Genomic DNA, 22,108 nt, shown 5'->3' with positions numbered 1-22,108 from the left:
TAATCAGAATAAAGGCCTTTCTTATCAGAGTTTGAGGAAGATTTGTAATTGTTCTTGTATAAAGCAAAAAATCACAACATAGAAAGCGTTACAATATTGGAGGTGCTTTTTAATTTGATACTTTTCAGACCAAGGGCAAAACTGTTTGTTTATTTAATAAGAATATACGATTGAACAAATAGCTTCATCTATAAAGAGCCAAAACATACTTTTAAGGGAAGATTAATTTTACTACCTTAAACGTATGTATGCCTTATCCCTGGAGGTAAAGTACACCATGCAAGATATGATGGATATGAAATTACTAAAGATTTGATGTTGGTGGACGCACCCATAATTAATCATTACCTTGTTGTTGTGTAGGTAAAGTGGCTCACAATGTTACAACTGAAGATTTTCATTTTCTGACCAGAATTTTTTTTTAAAAGGATAATAACTAACATGTAATTAATCATATTCTTGTTGTTGTTGGGAAAGCGGCTGACAAAGTTACAACTGAAGATTTCCATTTTTCTGAAAACTGGCAAATTGGCAACAGAATTCAATATTGATAATAATTGACATACAATTAATCATAAGCTTATTGTTGTGTAGGTAAAGTGGCTGGCAAAGTTACAACTGAAGTTTTTGTACTTTTGAACAATGTCAAGTTTGCAACAGAATTAAAAAATATATATTTACTGACATATAATTAATCATAAGCTAGTTGTTGTGTATGAAAAGTGACGGACAATGTTACAACTGAAGATTTTTATTTTTCTCAGCACAGGCAAATTTGCAACAAAATAACAACTGGAATATAATAAACATAAGCTTGTTGTTGTGTAGAGAAAGTGGCTGACAAAGTAATAACTGAAGATTTTCATTTTCCTAATCACTGTCAAATTTGCAACAGAATTCAATATTGATAATAATTGACATACAATTAATCATAAGCTTGTTGTTGTGTAGGTAAAGTGTCTGACAAAGTTACAACTGAAGATTTTATTTTACTAAACACTGTTAAATTTGCAACAAAATTAAGAAATGGACAATGATTAATAATTATGATAAATATGCAACTTAACAAAGGATGTCAAAGCTTTTTTTGGGGCGGTGGGAGGGGGGGGGGGGGGTAGCATTGTAATTGGATGTGAAATGGTCGGAAAATTTTCATGATAAAAGGAAACAACACAGCATTAGAGCAATTTTTAAGATCTCGGAAATTACTGATCTGAATAGATTGTAGTTCCCAGAGTATAAATGTCTTGAGCTGGTTTTTAATTATCCTGACACAACCCCCACTCACCTTCCCCTAGAGGCTAGGGGGCGAAGAATTTTATTGTTGTAAAGTTAGCCAACACCTTTGGTATATTTGTATTTAATCTTTAATGATGAAGGTTAATATAAATAATTTGATGTTTATTCAAAATTACACAAAAAATATATTCTATCTTTTGTAAACATAGTCTTTAGCACAAACAACGTTCGGGTGGGTGTAAATCCCTTAACCCCCTCTGTACGTCCTTGTAATTTTGTCAACAATAATCCATTTGAAAACAACAACGTGTCGATGTCATATCATCAACGATCACTTTAATAAGCCATATATGCATGAAACCATTGTAATGGCATATCTAAAAATGTCAACAGTAGGGAATGAAATATAAGATATGCTGGCAGATTAATGCATTATGCTATTCATAGGTTTTCAGTTTCTTTAAAAATATTTGCTAAATGACATAAACGTGAGCTAAGTAAAGGAGCCAACCACAAGAAATATAAACCTAAAAATAAACATGGACCTCCCATCAAAAGTGTCAAGAATTATTTTGGAAAGGTAGTTAAATAAGCATAAAACAAGGAAATTAAATATGCAATAAAACATCAAAGAATATTTATAATAAGGAATATTTTGAAGAAGTCATGCATTATATTGATAAGTTTTCCTTGATTTAATGAGTTTATGGTCTATTTTCTTACCTTTGTGAAAGTAAAGCATGAAAGAATTACGACTATAAGTGCTACTATAATGTGAAGAAAAATGAATTTTTCCATAGCAATCAAACTGTAACTTTAAGTTTGAAAAATTATCTAGGTTTTTAACATTCTCATGGGGCACAGGCGTTTTGCCCTATAAGTTTCTTATTGAGCACTAAACCCATCACTTTTTTTGATATAAAGGAAGGGGGGGGGGGGTAGTGGTTTTTTTGTTTGTTTGTTTGTATTACGTTAGGTTAGGTTAGGTACGGTGTTATTGTGTACTGGGTAGCCCTACAGGGATGGGACATCGATAGCAATTGAAATGAAGGGCCTGAAGGGGTTATAATTTATTTAAATAGTAAGGAAATTCCTCAAAATATTTGCTGTTTCATAGTTTAGTTCAAGATCATGATAATTTTGGTAGTCTATGGATTAACTTTGATAGGAGGTAATGGATAGATCATTTAGCCATACAGCAGTTAGAATTATGTAGTTGCTTTACAACTAAGCCAACTAAAAAAATTCAAAATGGATATATTAAATTAACCCTTAACAATCGGGCCCTTTGCCGCACCTTAATCGGTCAGGAGGGGGGGGGGGGGGCATTGCTATTAGAGCTAGAGGGCATAAAATTGTTTTTAGGTCCTTTTTTACTTTAAAAAACGGCTGTAATTTTCTTATTTTTGAAGCTAGAAGAACAATTTTTTTGTAGAAAATGTTTATCTTTATATAAATTTTATATTAGAAATATCAAAATATAAATTCCAGCGGCCGCAGCTATACTTGGCAGCTTCTAGCCGCCGCAGTCGGCGGGAAAACGGCAGCAGATCTTTATGAAATTTTAATACTTTATATAGACATATGAAAAAAAGCTTAAGTTTAAAATTTGACGTCTCTAAGTCAAAAATTGCGGCCACAGGAGCCTTTTAAAGATTTTTGCAGACCTGGAGGATCAGGACCTGCAGGATCATACCTGGAACCTAAAGTTGACTTTTCATATGTATTTCACCTGTATTTCATATGAGAATGTACTACTAGAGGATATTTTAGTTTTTTGGTACAATGAAATGCTTTGTTTAAGTCAAAAAAATATTTTTGCTCTTTACCTGGATGACCCTGCCAGGTTTGCTGGATGGAGATATTAAAAAACTCCAACTCTCAGTTATGAAATAAGGGTTAATACCTGGAATTAAACCAGCTTTTCATGTTTTCAAAAAAAGTCAAACATGCATCGGGCTAAAATTGCGATTCCCCCCTTCCACCCCTTGACCCATCTCCTCCCCTCCTACTGGCATTGCATGAAAGAACTCACACATAAATGAGTTTTGTGTTAGCAAGCTAAATTGACGACAATTTTTCCCCTCTTATAATATCCATGTATATTTTATGTCCATTATTTTCAACTTCTGTTTTATGTGATTTATGATTATATTTACAAAGTTTTCATTTTAGCACCAATATGATAAAAAGGATAATTTTATAAAGTTTTTATTAAACAAAAAATTTTTTCATTTGCCTAACAAGTACAAATAGAATCTAGAAATAACGGCGAATATTTACCTTCAAATTGATAATATTTTAAGTAAATGTACATTTAATTTCTAACTTACCTCTAAAACAATTGTTTTAAAAGTTACAATTTTCTTTTTGAGTTTATAACTTTCACTTCTGGTAAAATTAAATCTTTATTTGCTTATGAAAAAGCATTTATATAACCTGCAAGCCTGCAAAACCAAGTAATATCATACTAATGATGCATTAAATCATAAGCTTTCTAAAGTTCTGCAGTACAGCATTTTTTTCTTCTCCTAAAAATACTTTTTCTTAAAAATAGTTGTGTATGTGAGCAGCTTGTTCCTCAGCAAAAACTATTTGATTATGGTATATGGTTTAAGGATATCGTTATAAAATGCTGCCATGTCAGGTTCGTGTCCTCAATTGAAAGCAACCATTCATACAAAGTTGGTACAATCAAATGTTTAGTTGTCTGTAGGACAAAAAGCCACATAATTATACATTTTTTCGTCATTTAGTGTTTTATTCCAGGAAGGTCAAAGGGACATTGGGCTGTTTTCATTAAACTAGTCCCTAAAGTTTTATCATAACGTTTTCTTATTCGTTGGCTCGATAACTGTGGGGATTATCATTGAATTTTTATTGGTTACTTAATTAAGTCGGGTGGCTAAACGTTTCAACCACTAATTGTAATATACATGATGGGTAATTTTGTATATCATCATTAGAGATATACAATGTACATAAATTTCTTCGGCCATTGTTCCTTTAGATCCCTGGTTTTATTCATTTAGTTGATATATAATTACTGTAATATCTATTTAAGAAATGAAAAGTACTTTCATTTGCTCAACTTCATAGACCCAAACCTTTTTTTCTTTCAAAAAGACATCATAACATGACTCATAATAAACAATTTATTGAGAATGCTTTTTCATCCAAATAAAAATTTGAATCTGCATCTTAAGGTATCAGAAACAGCTGTTTTTGTACTGCTTTTCATAGAAGAAATATGGCATTCTAGACCCAACCCATGCAGGGTTTGTGTTTTTCAAAACCATAATAAAATTAGACTGGATGGTGCGACCTTTTCTTAAAGGTCAAGGTATCAAAAACAGCAATAATTTTAGTCTACTGCAAGTTTCACTTCATTAAGGAACATTAAAATCTGGTGTAGGGTCCAATATATAATATATTCATTTGTCCTTCATAATTATCATTTTATTTAAAAAAAGGAAGAGGGTTATCGATATGCACTTAGATGGAACCACCGATAACCCTTACACTGTCTTATACTAAACAAGGATGACAACATCCATAAAAGCGAAGCACTGAAACGGTAGGTCAAACGGACATTAACACTTGTATAGTGTCAGAACTGAATAATCATAATATAAATGTATAAGAGTCAAAGCAAAATTGTAAGTAAATTTGTTGAAAAACTGCTTGATTCAGGATAATGTTTATGGACATACTTACATTTTTAGGACTTGATTATAGAGTTGCTTGCTTATAACATTACACTTTGTTGTCCCAGGAATCAAAATTCAGATCAATCGGATGATTAGATCACATAAAAATTTGTTGTTAAAAAAAGTAAAAAATCAACATGTTTAAAATGGGCGTACGGACATTTTGGTGATGATTATAGAGTTGCTATGCTTTCTAAATCGTACCTAACTACTAAAGGAATCACCATGCAAAATTTGAAATCGATAGGACAATTCTAACATGCCTAAATTAACGAAAAAAGCTATCCGTTACGGACGGACCGACCCTAATTATAGAAAAGCTTCGCTTTTAAAAAGAGCAGCTAATCTTCAAGATAGTATTTTTTAAAATAGTAGTAGCATCTGTATGCTAAAACTTTAATAACTAGCAGACGTACATACATTGGCTATATAGTAGCTTCGCTTTAAAAATATCAATATCAATTTATTCCAAACAATGTTTATTGAATATTTAGTCAAAGTACAAATTTTCCACCTGGTTTTAATAATAATATAATATTAATAATTATTAAGAGTATAGAAAATCCTGTTACAAACGTACTGTACGTACAAAATCGTACAGTCTACATTAAAATAATTGTACGTTATGGACTTAGAAAAAAGGATCATACTTTGTTTTTTTACTTGTTTATTATTATTTGAAGATAAATTTAATAAAATGTATCAAAAAATAAGGCAAACGAGCAAAATAAATACTTTCCTTTTAAAATAATAAGCTTTTTTTTTCATGATTCGACTACAAAAACTACACTTTCGCTGGAACTAAAACTCGCTACAACAAAATTTTGCTAAAAAAATAATTAATTTTGACCCTTTTTAATCAAGTGTGAAAATAAACAAATGTATGTATCCTAAAAACGTGCAACAGTCATTTTGAAAATTTCCTTAAAAAAGGTTAAAAAAAACGTTGAAAATTGAGAAATGGCGTTGAAATTGCTTGCTATAAAAAGACAAATAAACCAAGAGGTAAACGGTTTTATCAAAAAAAATCTCTGATTTTTATTCATTTAAAACTATCTATATAATATTTAAGGATGTACACCTCTTGCCCCTGGTTTAAAAGCTGTTATTTATGTATCATGACTGCTCAGCAATTTATGGATTTTTTATAATCGAGAAAAAAACACGAGAAAACATACATTTTACAAAATAAAAGTTATAAAATTGGACAAATGGTAGTAGGTAGTTTGGTAGGTACTTTTTATCAGGCTCAAAATTATATACTTTTACCTTAAAAATTCTTAGGCAAATTGAAAATAAAATTCTTTTACTTTTTGCATTTTGAGAAAAGGGTTTGGGAAGCATTTGAAACAAACATTTTAAATATTGAAATTTCTGATTTCTCTTTCTAAATTAACAAAATTTTTATTATTTCGAGCAAGAGCAAAAAAAAGATTAACAGTTATTTTTCAGTAAATTAAAATTACATATATTTTGTTTACAATATAGTTAAACTCATCTAAGCAAAATTTTAACAAAATGTTGTCATTTTTAACATTTACTGTAATACTTTTGGCCCATACATATGCGCCTTAGTTGCTGTTTAATATATTAATAATAAAAGTAGAATAATTCTTTATTTTGAAAGTGGAATTGTCAAAAATATCCCCCCACTTTTAACATATTTAGATTTTATTAAATAATACATCTTTTAGGTTAAGTTAGATCAAGTAAAGGAGAGTTAGAAATCCTGAAAATTGAGGGGGGGGGGGGTCATAGTAGTCTACTTACAAATGAAAAATTCTACCGAAAAAATGAAAGTTATACTTTTACAACTGAAGTGAAAAAATGAAAAATAATGATCTATAATTTAGTATAAGTGGACTATTTGCTAAATTGTGTTTAAATTGGCCATTAATAGAGCTAACTGTTGATTTTACAAATAGATAATTTATGGTCCGATTGTTTTTCAAGAAAAATTACAACAAAATTACAAACAGATAGGTTTAATACTCTACTATTTTTCCAAAACATGGACAATAATTCTCAAAAATAATAGAAAAGGACTGATATATAATAAATTACGAATTATAATAAAATTTAAATTAACATTGTTTACAATTGAATTCATCCTTTTTGGTAATTTATATCTTTTCTATGTCTGCCCTGTTCTACAATTCTTTTTACGTGAAAAATGTCCATGTTTTTTATCAGAAAATTAAAATGACACCATGTCTCCTACGGCGGCTTGCAAAAACTAAAAAACAATAGCACAATAAATCCTAAAGTTTCGTTAGATAATTATCACAATCCTGTAATTTAAATTTTTCTCCATAAAATATACCCATTATTATTGTTATGAAATTGCAATTAAAGTCTACTAAACATTAATGGCGGGAAAACAAAGTTGCTACGCCGCCATCTTGAAATCAAGATGGCCGCCCTGATGGTTTACAACTGTTAATGACTTGGTACTGTAGTTGTTACAAGATGGAGGAGGCATCATTAAGACCAGATAGGACAGTCAGTGTCATAATTAAGGGTTACAATCTCTCAAAAACTCATGTTGCAGGGGTTTAAGAGGTTGGCAATTAAAATATTTAGGCCTTGGTCAATAAAAAGGTACCGGCTTTTTGGTCCGCAATAAAAATTATAGTAAATGTATGGTACTTTTAAGAAATCTGTCAGGCCCAAAAACATTTATATCACCTATCCCTCATACACCTGCTTTATTTGTGCATTGACACAGTAAGGACACACACACTCACTCACAGGGAAGGGGGTAAGGACTATTTGAAGTAAATAGATGAATAGAGTAATAATCTATGTAAAAATCTTAAAAGAGAAAACCAATAACTTTTCTTTAAAGTTACCTAAACAAAAAAAATCACTTCTTTTTGCATTAGAGATTAGTGTGCTCTGTTTTACTATTTTCTTTGCCGAATTAATATCCCCAACCCTGCGCACGCACACACACACATGAAGAAAAAAGGATGACAATTTTGCAATTCAGTTCAGATCATCACTGACGTGACTTCCTGCGACAAAACCACCAAGATTACATCTTTTTGTTTCCGGAGGAGGGGCGGGGGTAGCACAACATAACCCGTGCACTGAGTACCATTATTAGTGATATGAGATCATATGATGAAACTTTTTTTGTGGGTGCGAAGCGTCTATAAATTTTCTCAGCTTTCCAACTAACTTTTATGCTTATTATTTTTTTAAAAAGTTAATGTATAGATTTTTTCCCTGGAACCTTTAAACTTTAGTAGGCTTGTTTCATCTTCAAATTGCCATAAAACCAACCCATTTATCCTCTTTTCCTCACCTAATGCACTTGCCAATTGTGTGTGAACGCGTGTGTTTATGATTACAATTACTGCTTCTTGCTAACTATTAATTATCTGCGCAACAATGTTGAAAAATGCCGCGCTACATTATTAAATTCACAGCTCTCAATCAATCAAGTAATATGGCGGGCACATGTGTTTGCGGATTTTCTTTACATATACAGTTATACTATGATACATCAATTGTTTAAATAATAATAATAATAACTAGATTTAGAACACTGTTTTTTTATATCACTGGGCACTTGTTTAGTTTTGTTTCACTGGCCATTTTAATCAGTTTTATTGTATGTTTGTGTTCTGGTATTTTATACCATGTAATTTTCATGTTTTAATATGCAAGATAGAGGGGAACTTTTTGTATATATGTATGCATGTTTTTACCCACATAATTTCACTTTATTTAATTATACACGGGAAAAAAAACATATTTTACATATATTTATGCCAAAAAGTCGCCAAGATTTTCATTAACTTAAAACACAAACACCATGTCTCGTTAAGTTTTTTTTCTCTCCAGAAAAGTCAAGCATTTATATTCTTTGCTTAGCTTTTTCTTATACATGTTCTGAATGAATACAAGTTCACAACAAAAATATTATTTTAACACAGATCTGTGTGGTGTGGGTATTTACAAATGTGTGTACAAATAAAAAAAAACGGGGATCTTCTTTTTGCCTATGCACTCTGTAGGTATACACTTTTTGTACACATTTTTGTGCACAAGAAATTGTTAGTTATACATTGCACATTTAAGTACTAAAAAAATGGCATTGTTTGTAGAAAAAAACTGCTTCTATTATTATGAAACAATGCAATTCTGTTTCATATTTGAAAGCTGAAAAAAGTTTTTTTTAATGTCCGACGAATTAATTATGACTCGGGCATGTCTCCGTTCAACTTCTGTGTTTCATCCTTGTCAGAGCTCGCCTTCTCTGCATCATACTTGTTCTGTTCTCTCTTCTTCTTCACAAGGAAGAACACGATGATGACTAACACCACGATGCCGACGAGGATGCCAATGATGATTGGGACTAGAATGCTGCTCTCGCTGCCGATGCCGTTTGATTGGATCTGAAATAAAAAATTTTTAGTTATACCTTGTAAAAGAAGTGTGTTATCTGTATGTACTGAAGGATCTTGCTAACTTCTCTCCCGATATGATTATTCTTTACAGAAGGTTTATAACTATTTTGGGGAGGGTACCACTACCTTCCCAAGAAAATCCACTTTTCATAACTAAGATTGAAAATGGGGAATCAACTCCCCCTCCCACACCTTGAGTGATTGCTTTATATTATCCTTTTGAAGGATTTAGGCTGTTTTGGTTTCTTAACAATGTTGTTAAGGCTTATTGGCTGCCAATTTCAGCACATAAATATTTAAATAGGTCATGACGTCATGTGTATCATTACCCAAATAGGATAAATAAAAATGGAGAAAAAAAATGAAATAGTTATGCAATATAATAGAAGGAATATTTATATCTTTAGCCTTGACATTTTTAAATAAAAATATATCGAAAACAAATGTACGATAATTCTTATGCTTTTTATTAACACAAAACAAATGTATATTTATATTTTTTATATAAGATAAAAATCATAGAATAACAAGGATTTTAAAAGCATGGAAGTTGTTTCATTAAAAAGTTAAAGGGATATTTATTCCATTATTAGGATCTCGCTAACCGTTGAACCGATATGGTTCTCCTATACAGTGCAGCTTCTCATAGGTCCTGAGAAGGTTTTTAACTTTTTATGGGGGAGAGTACCATCAACCTTCCGAGAGAAATCGCCCCCCGTAAAAATGCCCAACCCCAATTATTTTTTAACTTGTTTGGCTAAATTCAACATGGCATGGACAAAACTAATTATGAATCTTGCTGCGCTAGTTATGGAAGTGATCTTGTTTAGTTTTTCTGTAAATATTAAACAAATGTTTTAACAGTAAAATTAGATGATATCACAAAAAGTGAGATGATTAAACAAAACTCTCCCACTCATATTACTCAATATAAATGATTCTTTTAAAAGCATAACATTTTAAAGACAATATACTTTTAACATCCAACTAAACTCAAGACTGAAGAGGGTGCAATGTCCACCGAAATATATTTCAATAAATAGCTGGGAAGTATCAAAGACTTTTTCACTCAGTGAATTTACAATATATAAGATTTTCTTCACATAATAGTACATAGATTAGTTGCATTAGAGATTTATGCCTATTGGCCCTCAATTCTATTAGAACTATCATTTCTCCAACATTTTCTTTGTTGCATACAATGTCAGCCTTTTATTGTACATTAAAATGAGCAAAAATTATAGCAAAAAAATATATTTCTTAAGTTAGTCATCTATTATGTTTCTCTCATATAAAGATGAGTCTTTTTCTTTCCCTCATTTTCTAATACACATTGCCTATAGGTGTATCATTTTGATGAGTCATGGTTAGTGAGTCAGTTTTGTTTTTATATATGACTATAGCTTTTGGATGGCAGTTTCCCTTAAAGTGAATAGTCGAGCACAGGACTCCCAACCCCTCTTATTTTGAAGTTAAAAAAGGAAGAGGGTGTCAGTTTTTCGTTTGTTTATTTCTTTAGGCTAGGTAAGGTTAGTTTTTTTTATTTAGAACTAAGGAAAACACACTTTTTGCTTTTATTAGGACAGAAATACACCTATTTTATTCAATCTAATTCATTTAAAATTTGTGTATCCTATTAAATGCACCCTAAGTTTTTTTGATTGGTGGTTGCTTCAAAAGACCTAAATTACAAAATACCTAATTCTATAAAAGACCTAAGATTAGGTCTTTTGTAGTATTACATCTTTGTTTTTTTTTTAAAAAAGGAAACAAAAGATAAATGAACAAAATTAAGAACGTGAATATACTTTTTATCGCCCCTCCCTTTTTTTCCACCTTTTCACAGGGTTAAGTTAAAAGTAAATTGGCTTAAAATTTCAAGATACGAATACATCATTAGCTTAAAAATCTGCATTGGTTTCATTAGTAAAAATAAACCTTTTAATGTTTGTATGATATCAATTCACAATCAAATAAGATTTTGTAAAAATCATTAATATTACATAATGAAAATCTTTTTTTTACCATAACTATAAAAATTGGTCTTGCCTCTATGGTTTCAATTGAGCTATCCTTGTATTCCTAAGTTTTCTTAAAACAATATCTTTCCCAATTTTTCCTATTCTCCTATCCCTTTAACCCTAAGTCTTTTTCCCTATTCCAGAATTGAAAATTAATCTAGTGTTAAGATTAATGAATTTAGGATGAATCTTTAACAAAATGTTTAGACAATAAAATACAAAAAAAAAACGGTTTCCTTTTAAAGGGGATAGTTTCATTTTTTGTTGATATCATTGTTTCATAATTAAGACTTCTTTGAATAAATTACTTTATAACTTATGATCTTGCTAGACCGAAAGAGCTCTTCTTTTCAGGGTATTAATAGTACTATGTTTTAGACAAAAGAAACATAGTTTTAGGCCTTATTTTTTTATTTCCTCAATACTGTATAAGGTCGGGTCCCCCATCACCTCAAGCTCCTTTCTCTTAGAAATAAGGTTAAAAAAGAACTATTGTAAGAATAACATTTTTTTTAATTAAAGCTTTTCTATTTTTTTTAAAATCTGAAGTAAACTTTTCCTTTTACATATATTAATTTTTTATTTATTTCAACTTTATATCAGTAAAAGAAAAAACACAAATTGTTACTTTTTTCATTAGTCCTCTATAAATCATTGAACCAAGGCTACATACGTAATTTTTTGGTTATGCAACGTGCGTTTGGTACTTTAATCATCAGATTCAAGGTGCAATATTATTTTATCCAACCTTCAGACAACTGTATATACATTGTTATTTGGAATTGAAACAGATTTGAGGCTTCCCGTGGGGTTTAAAGGATATGTAATCGGAGTATAATATCAATTTTAACCCAACTAATGGTTTTAACACTCAAAGGGAAGTAACTGTGTTTTTTCATTACTGTAATTTGTTGTAATTGATTTTAACAAACCTTTAGGCTAATTTACATAACCTTTATCCCTGCGGGCATCCCCATACTCCCTAGAGAGTTATTATCTTCAAATCTACAAGAACATTGACAATTATTCCCAAAAACATGAAAATATTGCATAATATACATTTTTTGTATGTTCATAATACATTAAGGTATCAGAAATTTCTGGGCCATTAGGTTTATAATTTTGTGTAAAGCTTTGTATTGATCCTAGTCAGGTTTAATGTTATTTTATGGGGTTGTAAGGGCATCCCAGCAGACATGATGATAGAAAAATAACTTTTCAAGGAAAGTTTATTTTGCTTTTAATCTATTTTCCGTTTTTTCATACCTAATAAATGTATCCTCTCGTATGTTATTATTTTATCTTCCATAATATATATCCATGTTTATCTGTTACTTAATTAAAGATTAATGAAATTCCTGCAATAGCTCCTGTCAAGAGATTGTTAGTCAAACTAAACATCAAATATTCACATAAAAAAATATTGTCTTCTAAAAATGTCTCTTGGGAAAGGTAGTTCAATGTTAAATCTTAAAACGTAATATGTTCTTTAAAGATTAGGTTTTTAGAAAAAAAATACATCTATTTTTTGGTATCTTTATTTATAAAGTTTATCATGAACGATTTTAAAAATTTTCTTTCAACTAGGAGACATTTTCAGCTATAGTCATTATTTGATAAGCCTCCTTTTGAAATAAGAACCTAATTTTAATCCGTATTAGCACTATTTTAGTATATAATTAGGGAGAGAGGGACGGAACATTCAGAATTGAAAAGGGAATTGTAATATTATTTTTTTAAACAAACTTCTTTTCTTTTATGTGAAAAGTTTCATTAGCTTTGATATTATTTGAGTTAGGAACAAAAGATTAGTTTCCGCAGGGCTGGGCAATTTCATACGGATTTTATACACTTCCATTCATAACCTGTCAAATTATTTTTTTTTGTTTTCATAGTTTTAGAAAAAAGAATATATATTAAGAAGATATATTATCACAGAGGCCTCTTAAGGGGGGGGGATTTTTTTTTTTGGGGGGGGGGGTAATTTTTTTCTATGAGCGATTTCTCTTGAATGAGTGGTGGTACCCTCCCCCAAAATTATAAACCTTCCTAGGACCTATGATAAGCTACCCTGTAAAGGAGAACCATATTTGTTCAGCGGTTAGCGAGATATTATAAACAGCTTGCCGCGGATATAGAAAGGGAAAATAACCGGTTCTAATCCAGCGGATATTAATCAGTTTCGAAGCGATACTGGAAAAGATTTTATCATGTCTGTATACCTGTGGTTCCTGAGATCTTATCCACTGTGTCTCAGTCTCATGTCCCAGGTACTTGACTCTGCCCTCCAGGTTTAGACCAGGTCCAGAAGCTCCAGGCAATTCAATTGTAATTCTTTGATCTTCAACCTTAAGAATCAACAAGATTAGTTTTCATGAAAACTGATGCCTTTTTAAATAAAAAAAAATATTGTCCTTTCATGTAAAACAATCCCTAAACATATAAAATTATATTTCCCTCTAAAATCACCTCAATATTTATAAAAAACTAACCAAAAAAGAACCAATTCTAGACCTACAATAGCCAGAGATAGATTTTTTTGTTTAATTAGTAAGACGGACGGGCAGAAATAGATCTTCAACCTTAAGAAAAAATATTGAAAAATCGTTTTATAAAATTTCATTTCCTGAAATATAATCAATTTTTGGGTCTAAAACTTAATTAAATTATCTGTATTTCGTTTCAAGATTATAATTATATTTGTAATAATATTTGATATGAAAAGACTAACCTCAGGGTAGATAGTCTTCTCAATATTCTCTTCACTGACAAGGCTGGAGTAGCGCACCTGGTAATATTCAACCTGAAATAAATAACCTTCATCAGTAAGTTAGAAACAACAAGAGGGTGGCGCAAAAAAATTCATTGAATTGACAAACGGCCAAAGTGAGTTATAGAGCAGATGTTCAGTTGTCTGCAAGAAAGTATATGCAAGATATAAAAAAAATATGAAGTAAGGTTTGTCTTATCTGTCTTTAGCATGAACGACAGACAGACGAAAAAACAATGTATGGGGTAGATGCTCATATGCCATAGGAATCTTCACTGAAAATTTCACTATACTGGACAAGTTTGTAAGATTTAGATATTTTGTAAATATGCTGTAATACTTTATATACTTTATATTAAAATTCCTTTTCAAGTTTTGATTATGTTAATTAATATAAAAATTTAATTTATTGATAAATGATTTGTTTTTGCAATAATAAAGGCAATTTAAAAAGCATTTCATTTGACTCGAATGCAATTTAATTCCAAGCATAAAATTGATTTTTGATAAGGCGAATTGTTCAGTAACTGAGTACTTTGAAAAAAGATAGGGAGGTGTATTAAAAACTACAACTTTTATGCCCTAAACAGTTATTAACACTTACACTGAATTAGGACTCGCAGAAAAGGGTTATACAATAAAACGGTTCGTAAACGATCAGAAATTTAGGTATTTCAAATTATTTTTAAAATTAATTTTAATTTTTAATTTCATTGACATTATAACTCATACTTTAAGAAGACTTTAAGAAGAAAAGTTTTAAAAACATTACAAGGTAGTAAAATATAAACATAATACGCCTAACAAAAGACTGTTTAAGTAACCAAACCGTGTACTTTTTTTCTAACGTAGCCCAATTAAGACAATTTTGTTGGCTTAAAATAAGCCAATTTTTGCCTAATTTACACCGAGACCGAAACACTCGTATATATTTTTTTAAACAAAGGGTGTCTAATAAAAGGTTACGATAAAAAATGATGAAAATATGACAAATACTTCAGCTTATCAAAGAAAACAGTCTCATTTTATCTGTTGTGATGTTTTAGTTGAGGCATAACAGTTTTTCTTCAGATGCATTAATCCTCCTTGCTAGCTTATAAGTATAAGTATTCAATTATTATTCTGACTTTTTTCGGTACACCCTTCACATAATACACACATATCCACTATGGAAGGCAGTTAGGCCATAAATTTTTGTTTTTGTCAGTCATTAAACCTAGTTACTTGATTTATATCATTCATATCTGCAAATGTATAAGAGGGCGTGGACATAAAATAGTATTCAGTTAAATTTTTCAGAATTTTTGTTAAAATTAGTGTTTAATTTAATATTGTTCAATATCTTTATAAAAACGCCGATTCTCAAAAAGTATGGTATATTAGTCTGACTGTTTGTTAACACACACCTTGACCAAACCATCTTACTAATCTATAGGTAAATCAAAATTTTACATTCAATAATGTGTCTTATTTTATAAACTATTACATTTTTGAAGATTTTTTTTTCGCTAATACCATATTACAGTATACTGTTCTTTTTCAATCTTATGTATTGTTAGTTCTAAGTTGCTACCATATTTATCAAAATAATTTTTTTATTAATATTCAATTATACTATGCTTTTTAACTGCCACGCTTAATGCCATTAAAAGAATATAAAATAAACCTTCCTCAAGGCCTTAGAGTATTTCTAGAACTATCATAGCTAGTTTTTATTTCATTTAATTATTATATTAAAGATTAGTCTTTTATATAGAGGAAAATTTTTATCTAAAAAATAACGTTTGAAACCAATTTGATATGATTTGAAATGTTGCTTGATAAATTTCTTTTTATCAGATTTAGTAGTATTTAAATTACTAGGAGATCAATAAAAACTGCCAATGATTACTCTACAGCATATAATGTCTAATATAAAAACCTTCAAAAACAGAGGTCTATACATGTGTTACCTTCCTTTCTATGTAGTTTTATTATTTTATATTTTGTATTTACCATAATTAAGGTTAGATATTCTATAAAACAAATAGAACTGCAGAGAAAAGGTTTAGGTATGGTTCAGAGGCGTGTAGATGCCACCCTCCCCTCTAAACTCTCCTTGACAAGAATCTATAACGCTCTGATACACCCCCTAAAACAGCCAAGGGGGGTCTCAAGGTTTGAAAAGTCTTATCACCCTTAAAGTTAAGCGGTATGTTTCAGAAATATGCGCGCTATGCGCGTCAATTTACCAAAATACAAAAGCAGTACTTAAATAAAAACCTAAACTAGCTATTTAACACTTTTCTAATAATGTTACCATGGCAATGTGATAATATTAAAAGCGCCAAACATTTTTTTATTATTTTAATTGAATTTGTGTTCCTATTTACGATTGTATTATTTAATATTCTAATATAATGACTAATAAAGGTATAAAAAAGTATTGATTAAAAACAAACATGCAGGCGGATTTATCTAGGATTAGGAATTTTATTCTCATAATTATTATTCCAACAAATTATGTTGTATTCTTAATCTCAAATTCTATAATAACTGAATTCTTACTGTAGGTACTTAAAATTATGAAAATATTCAAAAAATTGTAGAAATATATTTTTCCTCAAACTTTTTTGCCAGTCAGATGTTCAATAACATATTGTAATTGATATCAAAAAAAGAAAAAAAATCATTATTTGAAGGAATGGCAAAAGACAAATTTTCCAGATACTAAGTTTCTGTTTTTATATTTTAGCTTCTTTTATTATCAAACATTAATTGCAATTAGATTATTTAGTACATAATTACTTAGTAGAAGCACACTTACTCTACATATTAATTATGGTCATATAAAGAATATATTTATAGAAAAATTTAGAAAGTCATATTTATATTCTTTTAGCTGGTAAAGGGATGGTTTCACGAAGAAGAATTTTAAATATTAGTTTAGAATTATTATTATTGTTCTTAATATCATTTACTCTAATAAAGTTAAACTCGTAACTGACTGAAATAACGATCCCTCATCCACACCCTTTACCCCATACCCCCCCCCCCCCCACTGTATGAACGAACTGACCAATTAATGATGTCCATAAAGCAACCTAAGTTGACAAAAAAATTTCCTCTGTCAAAATATCCACGTATATTCTATATCCATTATTACGAGATATCTGAAGTAATCTCCATTATTATTACTTATAAATTCATAAATCCCAATGTTAATTTTCTAAACTTATTTAATAACATTCATGTAGCTATTTCTATCTTTTTGCAACAGCAAAAAGCACATTTCTTTTGTATAAAATCAGCAGAGTTTTCGCCTGATTAAATTTTGTAAAAAGAAGTACATACTAAATATAGTTAATATACACTATAAATTACACAAAATAGCATTAATAAATGATACTGAAAATTGTATGGCAAAAACAAGTATTTATATTTTGATTTATTAAAGTTTTTTTTCGTGGTTTTAATACCAGAACTTTTTGTTTAATTGCTAAATAGATGTCTTTATTTTAAGTTTTCTAATGGCTTTGTATAGGACCTGCAGATTTGTAAAGGGCCTAATGAACTTTTTAAAAATACTTCTAAAATTTTAATTTTATATTTGAGGTCCTGCTCTGTTTTGATTTTCCTTTCTAATTTCTTAAAGCTTTTTTTGTCCATATTATGTTAATAAGCTTTAAGCTTGTATTTATAAGGCCTAAAAACGAGTATTTACATTACCAAAAATGACATAGATAAATAATAAAAAAAAATCATATTTAAAAGGTTCCTACTACTGCCATGTCAATAGAGTTGAATTGTAAGATATGAGAAAAACGCCTTAACTAGTAAACAGGTACAATACATTATTATTTACATCTTGGATTACTTTCTTATCAGCCTTTGCTTTTTTGCTCTGTTCATAAAAATCATTTTTTAGTCATTCCCATCCATTTCCCTGGCTATGTAAATAAGGTTTACTAACAAGGAAGATTAGTTTTTATGTGATACAGCCTAGCCCGGCCTATTCACAAAAATCATGCGCTTCATTAGGTCCTTTCATAACTTTCGTAGAATATTTCAGGATTCTCGAAAAACAACGAACTTATATTTTTGTTTATTAGCAAATTAAAGCGAAACAAAAACAACAATATCCCTAAATAGAATATCATATATTTATGAAGAACAGTAAACTGTAATTCAGTAAAAATATAGAATTTTTGTTGAAAACCCAAGTAAATCGCATGATTAACCACTGAATTCCAAAGCCTATGTACCAAACTTTCAATATGCTTTTGCGAACTATAAATATACACTGCCACAAAAGTTTATGTGTGACACAATTCACATCATAAAGTAGATATACACGAACATTTTGTATTTTTGTTGTCTCAAAAAAACATAAGTTGATATCATGAGAATTAGGCAAATTTTCCTCTCTTTAGCACAAAAGGAAACATGCTTCTAGGTGTTCTAGCATTGCAGCGATTACATTAAATCTTTTAGTTATGAAAACGGATCTTGATCTTGATGTACATCCTCAATGATGATGAACAAATTATCTCTTCTGTACACTAAAATTAATGGTTGAAAAGTTTTGATAATAGTTGTTTGAGCCAATCAATCACTTTAGTTATTTACCCAAAACTTTAAGCCAGCGAATGAGAAACGTGGGTACCATAATAATTTACAATTCACTGTTCCCTCCCTCCCTGGTTGCAATAACAGCTGGAAACCCTCTAGTTATAGAGTAGCTAAATACTTTTATCCGTATGCTATCTTATTTGTACTGCATTGAACTATTTTATATGTACACCAAAAAGCTTTTATGTAATGCGAGTTTGCATGTTTGTAAAACATTCTAAAAGGATATAAAAGTTTTTTTTTTTGGGGGGGGGGAGGGCATTTCGAAAAAATGTGGAACAGAACAAACAAATATTCAGGAATACGTCCATACGTCAGACTATCTGTCCATAGGTTAGTAAAAGATGAGAAAAATACGACAATTAAGTTTAGAAATTTTACATCTTTTTTGATACTGATGCATTTTAAAACATGTAAAACAATACTTTATTGGATTTTTTACTTATTTACTTTAAAATCTGCTTTGCTTATTGCAAAGCAAAGAATAAACATATCCTTGTTCGTACTGAAATCAAATATCAAATTCATTAAATCGTATTTTGTTTTATAAAACTATTTTTAAAAACTTGATTCTAAAATTGACATCGAAAGCAAAAAAGAGTATTTAGGCAATCATTTTAATTTTTAAAACAATGAAAAATATTAGAATGTGCATCCAACAGATAAAAATGTAAAAAAATTAATGCCTAAAGTCCATTATGAATTGCAATTTAAAAACTATAAACAAGGATCTAAGATTCCGAAAGAAGTGCAGAAAAAATTGCGAATGTGCTAAATAATGCATTGATCTATTATCTAATTATGAACACAATTGAAAGACGGACGGATATGCAAGCATTTACTTAGCTTCGCTACAAAAAATTTTAATGTAGCATTTTTGGAATGCCTCATTGTTTAAAGATTGTAACCAATTAAAATAAAACTAGTTTGGCTACTGCCACATTTATTACAATTATATAACTCTAAATTCAAGTGATGAATCATCACTAACGCATAAAAGTCTTTAGATTGTCAAATACACTTAGTTATGTAGGTAAATTATTACTACAGCGGAAACTGCTACTTCCCCCTTTTTGCGAATATGAAACAAAAAACTTGCAGTTATGAAAATGTATGAGGAATCTATGTCACTCTTTTCAAGTACATATAAAATTAGAGTTTATATTTTACGCGAAAATAACTAATTTGCCTGAGCCTCCATATTTACTGCTAATCCCAAACATAGTATTTCGTTATCGAAAAAAGACACCACAACAAAAAATCAAAAATATCATAATCTTAAGAAACTTTATGGTATTTTTACCAAACCAAAATACTTTTAAAAAATTTTTGCTTATGTAAAATTTTTTTTAGAAGACTTAAACACTGAGTGTTGAAAAGAATATTTATTAGATTTCAATAATAATGAGCCTTTACACTATTTAACCAGAGATGCAGGGACTACACATCCCAGGATAATTATTTTTCCTCTCAATAAAATCTTAATCTTGTAATACCCAAAATAGGTTTTAATTATTGGGTAATACTAAAGGAAATTATAGTATCATTATTTAGAAAGGAGGGAAAGATTATCTTTCATAGATGTATCCCTGTATAATCCCTGATTTAGCTTGAGATTTATAGGAGTTCTGACTTTGCTTTGATACGCGTGCTTGATTTCAAAAATAAACAAGAAAATATGAGGACCAAGTATCGCAGCAAAAAATGCAATAAAAATACTAGTGCTAAAAAAATGCTATTGAATAGTCTGAAAATATTCAATTGATTACATATTCACACAATAAATAGCAAAATAGAAACGTACGATTTTCTTTATTGATAAAATTTATAGCATAATAGTGTACACACAAATTAAGGCAAATCTATATTTTAACGAAGGAATGTACTTATAGATGTTTTAGAGCAGCTTTGCTACGCTACCCAAAAATAAATTGAGCGACTGTGTTTTGTTGAAGTTACATAACTAAGCGTGTAGAACAGACGTTTGTCCGTCTGTTTTTATTTGCTAGCAAAAAGTGGGTGTGTAAAAATATTTGTTGCGAAAAAAATGTGCAGAATTTAGGCCAGAAAATCCGCAAAAATTAGCACAACAGTCTTTGTATTTACAATGTCCTAAATCAAGTTTTGAAAAATCATCTAGTTTACATGAAAGAAACATTTAAACATTTAAAATTCATGAATTTAAAAGCTCTGTTTTAGATTAAGCAAAATCTTTTAAAATTGTCAAATGTAATAAAAACTAATTCTTGAAATATGTAAATCTTTATTTAATCCTTTCTAGCTATAAAAGTTAAAACAGAAGACTCTATTCGTCTAATCCACCTCTCATCTACCCACAGACAGATATACAGACGGACGGACAGACAAGCAGACTTATTTTCGTAACATCCTGAATATATCTTGCATAAGATCAACAAAACAAGAATTAAAGGGATTACGAAACCATTTGATTGCTCGATCTTTAGCTGGCAGTACATGGTAATTATTTTCTCATCATTATAATAAAATAACAGGATGTCTGTCTGTCTGTTTGAACCGAAGGATCTCGCTAACCGCTGAGCCGATGTGGTTTTTCTTTACAGGGTAGCTTCTCACTTTACTTTTTCTTCTTAAAACTAAATTGTAAGCGACTTACCCTCCCCCCCCCCCCTACCTTCAAGTGACACCAGAGGCCTTTAGGGGCGCGCGTATCCGATAGTGTTATAATAATACTATTTTTTTTCTTAAATGTCACATATCTGACAAAGCAGCAATCCAAAATTCTTTATCCATTACGTCCCTGTAGGCCTTATAGCTTAGATGCTCAAGGTTTGCGAGAAAAAAAATAGCGAAAACAGTGGAAAAAAATACAGTATTTTTTTAAATATGGATTTTCATGTGTCGAGTAAAGTATCAATAACGGTTGGACCATCAAGCTTCATAATTTTAAGCTGTATGAAATAAAATGGGCCATAGGTTATTTCTAAATCCAAAATGATTTTATAAATTCATTTTGAAAAATATTTCACTGTGGGAAGGCAAGGCATAGTTAAAAATGGGTGATGTCAAAAATGGGTTGTGATATAAAAGAGAAGGGCCTAGAATGAGAGAAAGAGTAATAAAATGTAATAGTGGGGAGATGAAAAAGAGTGAACAAAAGTGGTAAGGTTAGGGTCTAGGGCAAACAATACTCATAAAACGTCGACACAGAATGGCCGTAATAAATTTTGCCCTCAACCTAATCTACTCTTAAAAACTTTGGGGATTTTTTTTACCTGCAAGCAAGAAAATAAACAAAATTTTGAAGGTATATAAATATATCTGCTACATAATATTAATTTCTAAGACTTATAGAAATAT

At 30.0% G+C, this 22,108-nt stretch overlaps 1 protein-coding gene across 1 annotated transcript in view; it reads right to left on the bottom strand.

Annotated features, from left to right (window-relative positions):
* Window positions 1-5,411: 5,411 nt before the first annotated feature.
* Window positions 5,412-22,108, bottom strand: part of LOC145314408 (tenascin-N-like) — a 54,468-nt gene continuing 37,771 nt past the window's right edge. The window contains exons 7-9 of the mRNA XM_080154303.1: window positions 14,120-14,191; window positions 13,611-13,736; window positions 5,412-9,355 (exon numbers count right to left, since the gene is read on the bottom strand). Of these exons, the coding sequence (XP_080010429.1) occupies window positions 9,155-9,355; window positions 13,611-13,736; window positions 14,120-14,191 (399 nt within the window). The 3' untranslated portion in view covers window positions 5,412-9,154. The remainder of the gene's footprint in view (window positions 9,356-13,610; window positions 13,737-14,119; window positions 14,192-22,108) is intronic.

The sequence above is a fragment of the Acartia tonsa genome, chromosome 1 (assembly GCF_053477335.1).
Source record: "Acartia tonsa isolate MP-2025a chromosome 1, ASM5347733v1, whole genome shotgun sequence".
NCBI classification, from domain to species: domain Eukaryota; kingdom Metazoa; phylum Arthropoda; class Copepoda; order Calanoida; family Acartiidae; genus Acartia; species Acartia tonsa.
Note: the sequence above shows the minus strand (reverse complement) of the source record. Positions and strands in the feature narration are given on the sequence as shown.